Here is a 12,344-nt window from a genome sequence, read left to right on the forward strand (position 1 = left end):
TATGAAAGATTTTAACAAGTGATATCTTTTTTTGTCAATTTTGTTCCTCTAACTTACAATATTGACCCTTCACTTTTATGCTTTTGTTCACAAACAACCCTTTCATTTTGGTTTGAGTTTTTCATAACCCTCATATTTTCTTACATATTATTAGTATTTAGTCTTTTGGGCAGAAATGGTCTCTCATCATCATCATTATTATTGTTAAACAAAATTACACGATTGGTCCCTATGATTACCAGATTTAACACTCTCTTTTTGGTTTTAAATTAATCTTTTATTTATTAGAAAATATCCACCCAATATCATAAACCCACCCACCATGTGCCATCACGACCACCATCACCACCACCAAAATTACATAAATGGTCCATATGGTTTACCCATGGTGAAAAATTCAGTCCCTACTACCTGAAAAGACCAAATTACCCTCACATTAATAGACAAAAAGCAATCGTATATATTTTCCAAATTGGTTTTCTGACCGCTATCGTACATGACAATAAAATTCAATTTGTAAGACCATTTCTTTATTTTCCTCATTTATTGCAAGAAATAATGATTTAGATTTCTTACTTATTAATTAGATGACATTGTTTATCTTCATTTACTAGATTATCTCAATGCATTTCAACATGCTATTTTACTTTATAAAACAGTACCTTCTGAACCCGACAACGCCGGAGAATCTTTTCTAGTTGAAAATATATTTTTATCAATTTGCTTATGTTAATGTTCACCATAACAACTACAAAAGTAAACTTTTCTATTGACCCAACTTTATTTGAGTTTTTATAAAAAGTGTCAATCATACAAATAGGTTATTGTACAAATAGATTAGTTTTGATAAAGTACCATTTTCTTCAACGAGATCAATTCATTCTAGAGAATTTGAATACATTTCATTTCTAACTCTTTATATGTTAATATTAGCCCTCAAAATTTTATTTTATCTTTGTTTACATCTTTTATTATCACATAAATTATTTTTTTACCTTTATTATATCTCACATATAGATTAACTTATTCTAAAATATATAATTATAATTTATGTATTATTTTTAATAAGTTATATCATTAAATATATGTTACAAATACCTTCAAACATATACAAATGTTGAATATATTAAAAATCACAGAATTAAAAAATCAATTGAAAATTATATTATATTATAAATTAAGCTTAAAAATACAGTTAAACACTAAATCATAAATTTATGGTAGTTTTTTTAGATATCATTTAGTTTTAGAAATTTTTTAATCTGAAATGCCGATGTGTATAATCTGAAATGTTGGAGATTAATATACCGTTTGAAATGATTCATTCGTTAAATCTATTTCTAAAGGTAATTTTTGTTGTTATGCTTATCTGAAATAGTTCAAAATATATTTTTGTTAGTATGCTTATCTCACTGTTCATGATAACACAACTACAAAAGCAGACTCTTTTGTAGACCTAGGGTTGTTAATCGGGTCAACCATATCGGGTTTCAGATTAATCAGGTCACATTAGTCGAGTTTTTCATCTTAAAAAATTAACCATAAACCCGACCCTGTTAGAGTTCGGGTTATCCAGGTCGGATTAGTCAAGTTAAATATGAAACAAAATAAATTTGTTATTTTAGCAAATAACTTATAAGTATAGGGATCGAAAGTGTAAAATATTAAAAAGTTCATTTTGTTTGTGGAGTTTGTGGAGTTTGTATATGCAATCGTGCAATACATTTCCAAAAGGGTTGAATACTTGAATAGCAGAAATTATATTTGGTTAGTTTGGCCTGCTCTCTGTTAACATTAACAGTGGTGTTTGACACAATAAAAGTTATTTTATGGTCAAAATAAAATTTCATTGCTTTAACTTGTAATTAGTTATTTTGTGGTCATTTTTTACACAATAAAAGTTACTATAATTACATAAATTTTGTCAGTTTCTTATTCTTATTGTGATCTTCTTGAAGAGGATAGAGAACTCGGTGACAAAAGAATAACTTGTGAGGGTTTATGATTAGGCTTATTCCTTTTGCATGAATGACAAGTGAATGTGAATATATAAGCTGAAACAACATTATACACTACAAGCAGGGTTATTAATTATAGGCTCAAAAGAGTTAACCGGGTTATCCCGAAACCGATTATACGAAATTATGTAAACTCGAAACTCGACCCTATATTACGGGTTATTTGGGTTGACAAGATAAACCCAATTTCAGCTTTAGACCCGATTATAACCGACCCTATTTTTCCTATTCAAGTTTGGGTCAAGTCGGGTTCGGATTTTTGTTGACCCAATTTTCATTGTTTTTGAAAACTCAAACAAATACAAATAACTGAATTACCTTTCAAATCAATTCACTTTTTGTATTATGAATTTTGTTTATTATCCCTTCAAGCTAAATAAATTATCTCATAATATTTGATTGTGCGTTATTTCTTTCTTCTTTTCATTATCCATAACAAGGTAAGTATTATTATCTATATATCGTTCATGTATTTAATAATAAATATCACATGTAGCATGTATACTGATTTGTTTTTTTTATCTTATAATTTATTATGCTGGTAGATTTTGGTATATTTATCACTATGACTCTAGATCATCCATTAAATTTTACTAATTCAAATATTGTTAGACATAAAATGGGGTACAAGGAATTTAAAGATTTTTGCTATGCATATATTGGAGTTGAAAAAACGTCATATAAATTGATTCAAGTCATGTAATGTATCATTTGGCTGAAAATATTGAATTTTATTGGGGATAAAATTTGAGTCATTTAATAATCAAAGAAACAAATAAAAATGAGATAATTTTTTTTTGAAGAGCTAAAATTGTAACATGTAAGAGTTATAAATGAAAACAGAGAGATCAAAAATCCTCCTATATTTTATTCTTACTATCCTCTTACTCATATTAAATAGTGATAAGTGGACTAAAATATTATCAATTTCATTAAATGTGACACATGTCAAGATTTGATATTGTATGAAGATAAGTAGGAATAAAATATAATAAGATATTTAATTTATCATGAAAATATATTTTTCTGTTTTGCAATACACGGTAAGAAATGATAAAGGTGATGGGTCCCACTTAAAACCAACCTATTACAACGCATTATCAAACTAACCGCCTTTTAGAAACAAGCCTACTAATACAAAATAAAACTCTCATAGTTATGGGCAAAGTACCGCAATCCTTTAATCCAATGCCATGAATACCAACAGATTATGGTTTTGGTCGTCTGTTACGGCCATTGCTCTCCTTTCCTTTGTACTCTCCTTTTACACCACTAATATCTCTATAACGGGCATTGAAGTCATATTTATCAAAAGGATCTTTGAGCAAAGCGGAATTTATGAGTTCTTCTATTTTATAGGAAAAAGTCTCGGTCTGACGAGGAGTGGGGTCACTTGTGATGCCAGTAAGTGGAAGTCTGCACTCGTAGCAAAATACAAAGTTGAGCTTGTCTTGACTGTTGATCAAAATGGTTGTGGGAAGTTCAATACATTACAGAAGGCAGTGGCCGCTGTTCCTGATAATAGCCCGAAACCAACACTAATCATTCTTGATGCAGGCACATACAAGTAATGTTTCATGATCATGCAATCTACTTGACTTATAAGTTGTGTTGAACACATTTAAAAACCAAACATGTTATTGTTATGGCAGGGAGAAAGTGTTGGTGGGCGTAAAGAAAATCAATTTGATAATTCAAGGTCAAGGTTCTCAAAAGACAACGATCGCTTGGAATGACACTGCAGCTTCATCTAAAGGCACTATCTACAGCTACACAGTTTGCATTGATGCTAAAAATTTCATTGCTTATGACATTGGCTTTAAGGTAATGCAAGTAACTCATACATACGAAAGTTCAAAAAATAACATATTTTTTCCATTGAATATTGACATGCTTGCTGCTTTGTTCTCGAATGGCAAAGAACACAGCTCCTCGTCCAGCGCCCGGTGCAATTGGAGGACAAGCTGTAGCACTGAGAGTTAGAGGAGATCAATCAGCTTTCTATAACTGCGGGTTTTTTGGATTTCAGGACACTCTTAACGATGCTGAAGGAAGGCATTATTTTAAAAAATGTCACATTGAAGGAACGGTAGATTTTATCTTTGGGAATGCTAGATCACTCTACCAAGTAATTATCACTCTTTCAAGAAAACCTAGATAAAGAGAAGTATATGTTTTTAACCACCTTTTTCTTTCAGGATTGTGAGATTAACTCGGTACCCAGTGGTGCTAAGGCCATTGGAGCAATAGCAGCACAACAAAGAGCCTCAACTAAAGAGAAAACGGGGTTTTCTTTTGTGAACTGTAAGATAGGAGGAAGTGGCAAGGTGTGGCTTGGAAGGGCTTGGGGTGTATATTCAACTATCGTCTACTTAAACACTTTCATGTCTGCAGTTATTACTCCAGATGGCTGGAATGACTGGAGAGACCCCAAAAGAGATCAGTTATGGCTATTTTAGTCTTTCTACCCCTTACTTCAATCATAAAAGTTCAAATTTTCTTTGCGTGCATGAATTCTCATGTTAACCATCTATGTTACATGCTTATTTGCATGCATGCATTCTCACATTAATTTGAAATCCTCAAAGATCCATATCAACTATGACATTTGTATTTTATGTAACACTACATTTTATTATTATACTACGATATTTGGTGCTTCTATTGTTCAACCATCAAAAAGTGCAATATAACACTACATTTTATTATTCTACTATGACATTTGTATTTTATGTAACTGGTCAATGTTACTAACATTTCTTGCCTAATGTTTAAATGTGTTTCCAGGTTAGTTTACTTTGGAGAGTATGGGTGCTCTGGTCCAGGAGCAGTAAACCTTCTTAGGGTTAAATACGCAAAGAAACTGACCAAAGCTGAAGCAGCTCCGTTCATGGATATCTCTTATGTTGATGGAAGTACGTGGATTAAATAGTAGTAAGAACATTCAGAAACAAAAATTCAAAAACATGGCATTCCTTGACATGATTTGCGAGAAGCTTGTATGAAGTCAAAATCTATCAGATTAATGAATGTCTTTTATCACATGTTCATAAGTTACTGTGAGAAGATATCGTTTCTAATACAAAGAAAATGAAAACTGAAAAAATATGAGTACCTTAAATTCCATAAGATGTTCCATATCCTTTATTTTTCTTTGATATAACATAATGAAAAAGAGTAATACAATTTTTTTTCCTTTAATATAACATTAATGAAAAAATGTTAGCATCAAAGAACTAGATTTAGCATCGAATCAAAAATAATTGTGTAATAGTTATGATGTACATCAACTATTTAAATAATAAAAAAGTTACTTGTAGCATACTCAAATATGAAAACTATTTATATAATTAAGGGTACGTCCTGCAAACCATCTCATTAAAAATCACTTGTTAATTAATCATCTGAAAGGTAACATGCATATGGAATGCACTTGTTAGTTAGAAAAGCACCAAAGACTTTCCTTCTAATTTTGAAAGTACTAAATAAAAGGTAAAACACATATTGCATGGACTTATTTTTTGGTCAGGATATAGCATAAAGCCCCTTTTGATAGACATCTTTCCAGGTCCAAGGAGATTATTCTAGCTGAGTGGGCTGAAAAGACTGGTTGATTTACATAAAAAAGGTCTTTCCCGGTAAGATATCTCTTTCCCAAAAAGCCCCAAAACCATATCTTTCTGGTTGAATGAACATTTTTTTTATCATTTAGCACAGTTCATCAAATGTTCAATCAAACATCATGGTTTCTTTCCCAGTCGTTAAACTTTTCCAGACAACATTTTTCCAAAAGCACTTTCCTAGACAACAACTATCAATTGGGCCATAAGTTTCCTTCTAATATTTCTCAATTCCCACGTCAAAGGCAAAACACTTAATGAGTGTCCTTATTGGTTGGTAGAGAAATAATATAGAGTTTCCTTCTAGTCTTGTCAAATCCCACATAAAAAGATCATTGGAGCATTTGGGCTTCTCTCCTTTAAGAGTTTTAATGTTTTTTTTTCCGGAAAAGATTGTTGATTAATGTTGTCTTAGATAATTTGAGATACATTAATATAAAATAAAATTTTAATGGGGATATATTTGTTTTTTTATATTTCGTTTATGGATTTAGTATTTACTGATACTTGTCAAACATATCTAGCCAAGCGAATAATATTTATGTGATGAGTGAGAAGAATCTTACAATATGGAAAGAAAATTAAGGTTGACCATGGTGAATAATGTGGATGTATGATAAACATGTTAGCCAGACCTAAAGGAATGTTGTAGTTGAACAACGAAACCCAACATTTAAAGATATGATATGAAATATGATTAATCTTTATTTCTTACTAGAGTCTCTTTTGAGAGAAGCCCTAAATACAATAGCTACAAAATTCATTTACAATCTTTGAACTAATAATAAAAGACCAAGCATTATATAATTACATATTCAGGTTGTCCAGCCGAAGCTAGGACTTATAATAAGCCATATATGGAGAAACTAGACTTAAGAATTGTTGGTTGGTATATTATTTTATTACCCTTCGGAGCTACAAGTTCTATAATCCCTTGTCTCTTTAATTTTTTTTAAATATGAAATGTAAGATTCCTTAAAAATGTTGAGTTTGTAGAAGAATAAAACATTAGAGGTGTTGTTTTAGAGAAGAATACATTATTTTGGTGACAAATGTTTGATAACTATAGTCGATGGCGAATGTTTCATACATATAGTTGTTCATTATTTAAGAAGAATATGCTATTTTAGGTTACCGAGGTTTTATCGTTATAGTTTTGTACTAGGGTGTTGTACTTATAGTCGCTCAAGACACAATTTTAGAGGAAAACATTCCTAACATTGTCCCTAAGCAAGAGCCATTAAGATTTTTATTAAGCACCAACTATAAAATCAACATTAACAACCTTAAGGTATGTCATTCAGTAGATCCAATATGGCGTGGAAAAAAACCATTTTATATGATTGTGTCATTTTTATCCAAGAACATGAGGATGAGATTAGCGTAATGAATGATGATCCAATCAACTTTCATCAAGAAATGTGTTGTTTTAACTCTCAATAATGGATTAATGTCATTTATGGTGAAATGAAGTCAGTAACAGAAGATGATGATTGGGATGTCATGCAGTTGCCAACGAGTAAGAAACCTATTGGTTTCTAATGGATCTCTAAATCCAAAAGGTATGTAAATGGTAACATTGAGATATATAAGAACCGTCTAATCTCAAAGGGATTAAGTCAAAATGAAGGAAAGAGGCCTTAAATATGATATCATTGAAAGACTCTTTTGGAATGCTAATGTAACTTATACCTCTTTTTGATCTATAGTTAAATCAGACGGACATAATGTGTTTCTAAAAGGAGATGTTGATGAAATGATTCATATAGCTTAACCAAAAAACATTATGTCATGATATCGAAGATTTACGGCCAGTTTGTAGTTTATAGAAATCCATCTATGGTCTCAAGATTATTTTCCAATATCATAAGTTTCACCTAGCCATTACCTCATATATTTTTTAAATGTTATAATTGAATGTGTATATCACAAGTTAAGTGAGAATAAATATGTGTTTATGGTATTATATTTCAATTATATACTTCTCACTAGTAAATATATAGCTTTATTTCACGAAACCAAAAAAATTTGACAAAGAAATTCAAGATCGAAGATCTTGGTTACACCTATTTTACATTAGGAGTTATGATATTGAGAAATCATCTAGATGTACCCTTGGATTGTCACAAAAGAGCTGTTGCAAACGAATTGGGCAAATCCAATATAAAAAGATAGTAAACCATGAGATATGCTAGTTATAAAAGAAGACTAGTTTAGTCTTGTAACATCCCAAAAATCAGAGTAAAATTTTCATTTTGATCTATAGTTAAACCAGACGGACATAATGTATTTCTAAATGGAGTTGTTGACAAAATGATTCATATAGCTTAACAACAAAACATTGTGTCATTATATTTAAGATTTACGGCCAGTTTGCAATTTATAGAAATCCATCTATGGTCTCAAGTTTGTTTTCCAATATCATAAGTTTCACCTAGTCATTACCTCATATATTTTAGTAAATGTTATAATTTATTGTGTATATCATAAGTTAAGTGAGAATAAATATGCTTTTATGGTATTATATGTCAATTATATTCTTCTCGCTGGTAAATATATAGCTTTATTTCACGAAACCAAAAAAAATTGACATACAAATTCAAGATCGAAGATCTTGGTGACACTATTTTACATTAGGAGTTATGATATTGAGAAATCATCTTGAGGAACCCTTGGATTGTCACAAGAGAGTTGTTGCAAACAAATTTTGAGCAAATACAATATAAAAAGATAGTAAACCATGAGATATGCTTGTTATAAAAGAAGACTAGTTCAGTCTTGTAACATTCCAAAAATCAGAGTAAATTTTTCATTTTCATCTATAGTTAAGTCAGATGGACATAATGTGTTTCTAAATGGAGATGCTGATGAAATGATTCATATAGCTTAACCAGGAAACATTATGTCATGATATCAAAGATTTACGGCAAGTTTTCAATTTATAGGAATCCATCTATGGTCTCAAGCTTGTTTTCTAATATCATAAGTTTCGCCTAGTCATTACCTCATATATATATATATATATATATATATATATATATATATATATATATATATATATATATATATATATATATATATATATATTTGTTATAATTGATTGTGTATATCACAAGTTAAGTGAGAATAACTATGTGTTTATTGTATTATATGTCAGTTTTATTCTTCTCGCTAGTAAATATATAACTTTATTTCACGAAACCAAAAACATTTGACAAAGAAATTCAAGATCGAAGATCTTGGTGACGCCTATTTTACATTAGGAGTTACGATATTGAGAAATCATCTAGAGGTACCCTTGGATTATCACAAAAGGGTTGTAGCAAATTTTTTTTGAGAAAATCCAATACAAAAAGATTGTAAACCATGTATGCTTGTTATAAAAGAACACTAGTTCAGTTTTGTAACATCCTAAAAATCAGAGTAAATTTTTCATTTTTCAAAAACAACCCAAACACCATAATTGTTTACAAAGCATTGTTTTAAAAGTATAAGTCATAAATTAGGGTATCGCAAAATCCAATAACATAGAATCCGAAGGAATCTGCACAATCACACCTTTGCCTCCCTCTGGTCCTCTGAAGTACCTGACAACAAATTGAAACTGTAAGTCAAAGCTTAGTGAGTTCCCCAAAAATACCACACACGACCATACAAACAACAACATGCATACATGAGCCTTCAGCATGACTGGACCGCCTCGCAGGCCTACAAACCATTTGGACTGCTCTCAGGGCCTTTGGATTGACCATACTGCCTCGCAAGACCTTAGTCTATTTGGGCCGCCTGGATGTCTTGGCCTTCAGTACCAGCTGGTTTTCCTCAACCCAACAAACCATAACATGTTGACAATACAATATCTAACAATAATTAACAAACACAGGTAGTCTTGTAGATCTACCAGTCTAATCACATAACCAATGAATATGTATCTCAACATAAAAACACACAATAAAACAGGATACCAAATCTAATGGGTCGGCCTTAGTGGCTTCGACCCACAAGTGCAGTGAGGAAAACTCACATTTCAGTGCGAAAAAACAGGTGAATAGTTCTCTGCTCCGAATATCAGCTCTACCTATCACCTATTCATCAAATAGTGACCAATCTCACATACAACTAAAAATACCCAAAATACCCTTAGGTCAAACATGGTCAATGTCAAAAAGTCAAAGCCGGTAAACATAGCTAAGTACGCCTAACGTACTCAGCTTGTACACTTGATGTACACGAGCATCGACCAAAATGAGCTAGTTGGCCATCTACCACGCAACATACCAGGGTTACGCCTACCTTACACGACTGACCCCTTTTGGTTCTTATTAAGAGCTTAATCCTTAAGATATTTTGTTCAAATTCTAGATCTAGTACTCAACTAACGTCCTTAACCATAAAGTTTTGAACTTTATGGTCTTGCATGGCTATTAAGTGCCCAACAACAAAAACCATAAGCCTTTAAATCATTAAGACACTAAAACTCATGCATAGAGGGAAACTAACAATCAAGATTGCATTTTTATGACCTTGGACACTCCAAAACATCTGGAAGGATAGCCCATTTGGATCTAGAGCATGCCATACTCAAGAATGTCATTGATTGGGGACAACAGCTCATAATAATATTATATAAGTTAGATCTAATCAATTAAGCCTCAAGGTATGAACTTTATACCTTCTAGATATGTAAGAGCGTGCAAAACTTCCAAATCCAATGTTTTTTCAAGCTTCTAAGTTGTTCTCTTTTCCTTTTTCTTCTTCTATGAACACATTAGCACACACAAATGATCTAAAATGCTCAAAAACGAATTAGGGTTTGCAAAGGTCGAATTTGGGGCTAGAGGTTGATGAAAGAAAGAGGAATTGGGACTTAAGGATGCTTAAATAGGGTCCAAACCCTAAATATTAGGGTTTGGGATTCCATCATGTTTGCCCAACATACATTGGGTTATGCCCAACGTATGTGGTGACGTCCCAAAAATTACAAAAACGCCATTGTGGTCCAATTTTTCCATAATTCTCATATCAAGGGCTAAAATGCAATTAATTCTCATCCTTAGGATTAAAAATGAAAATACCTCAACATCTATATGTTACGATTCTACCCCACTTGATCTATACTTCATCCTTGAAGCCTTCTGATGTTAACAACTCATGGTAATGCTCATACATCTCTGAATCGGGTTCCCATGTCCTTTAAGAACCCTTCTGATGCTGCCATTGAACCTTGACCAAAGACACGACCTTGTTGTGCAAGGCCTTCTTCTTTCGATCTAAGATCTCCACAGGTCTCTCAATATAATTCCAACGATCATCAACATGAACATCATCCAAAGGAACAGTCGTTGAATCGTCAGCCACACACTTTCGAAGCTATGAAATATTAAAGGTGTTGTAGATCTGACGGAGCTCCTTAGGAAAATCCATCATGTAAGCTACCTTGCCAACCCTACCAATCACCCGAAATGGACCAATATATCGGGGCACAAACTTTCCCCTCTTCCAGAAGCGTATTACACCCTTCCAAGCTAATACCTTCAACAAAACCATGTCGCCAACCTCGAACTCCAACTCATATCAACGTATGTCAGCACAACTGTTCTGTCGAATTTGAGTTGTATGTAGTCTCTGCCTAATTTGTTGAATAAGCTCTATTGTCTGAAGGACTACCTCGGTCCTTCCTATGACTCTATGACCAACCTCTCCCCAGCATACTGGGGTACGACACTTCATCCCATAGAGAAGCTCGAATGACAGTGCACCAATACTGGAGTGATAACTATTGTTATAAGAAAAATCAGCTAGGGGTAGGTAGGAGTCCCAACTCCTAACGAAATCTATGACACAAGCTCTCAACATGTCCTCAAGTGTCTAAATGGTCTGCTGACTCTCACCGTCGTTTTGTGGATGATAAGCAGTGCTAAGATGCAAACTCGTACCTAGTTCTTCGTGGAACTCCTGCCATAAATGAGATGTGAACCAATCATCTATATTAGATACAATAGAGACTGGAATACCATGTTGAGCATCAATCTTGCGTACATATAAATCAGCCAATTTCTCGGCCGAATATCTCTCTCAAATGGCTAGAAAGTGGGCGCTCTTGGTCAGACGGTCCACTGTAACCCATATCACGTTGAATCCCTTAGCTTTCTGAGGTAACTTGGTGATGAAATCTACAGTAATATGTTCTCATTTCCACATGGGAACCTCCAATGGATGCAGTTTGCCATGTGGCCTCTGGTGCTCGGCCTTGACCATCCGACAGGTCGAGCACCTCTCAACATACCAGGCTATCTCTTTCTTCATGCATGGCCACCAGTAGCTAAGCCTCAAATCCTTATACATCTTGGTGTTGGATTAGGTTTCTAATCCCATAACTAAAATTGGTATATACTTAAATTGATGGTAACAAAGTTCTTTTTGGTTGCCCTCAAGACTAGCAACTAGACATGATGATTTTTGGAGAGAGAGGTTAATTTATTATTTGATTAATAAATTGTAATAAATAATTTTTAATATATTATGAGAATGATATATCAATTAGAAATAGTAATATTTAATCAATATTTAATCATAAATTAATTAGAATTAATTTTGGGATTAAAAGAACTAATTGGAAGTGCAAGGACTCAAGTGCAATTGTTCAGCAGTTGACCAAGAGGCATTCTAGAAACCTCCATAAGGCATGGATGGTTTCTTAAAGCCT

At 32.6% G+C, this 12,344-nt stretch overlaps 1 protein-coding gene across 1 annotated transcript; it reads left to right on the forward strand.

Moving 5' to 3' along the window:
- The first annotated feature begins 3,211 nt into the window (after positions 1 to 3,211).
- On the forward strand, positions 3,212 to 4,950 carry LOC111913148 (putative pectinesterase 14). The gene is made up of 5 exons (XM_023908878.3): positions 3,212 to 3,585; positions 3,671 to 3,842; positions 3,940 to 4,146; positions 4,217 to 4,461; positions 4,806 to 4,950. The coding sequence occupies exons 1-5, from the start codon at positions 3,212 to 3,214 to the stop codon at positions 4,948 to 4,950; spliced, it is 1,143 nt and encodes a 380-aa protein (XP_023764646.1).
- Positions 4,951 to 12,344: the final 7,394 nt, after the last annotated feature.

Source organism: Lactuca sativa, chromosome 1 (genome assembly GCF_002870075.4).
Source record: "Lactuca sativa cultivar Salinas chromosome 1, Lsat_Salinas_v11, whole genome shotgun sequence".
Classification (NCBI taxonomy): domain Eukaryota; kingdom Viridiplantae; phylum Streptophyta; class Magnoliopsida; order Asterales; family Asteraceae; genus Lactuca; species Lactuca sativa.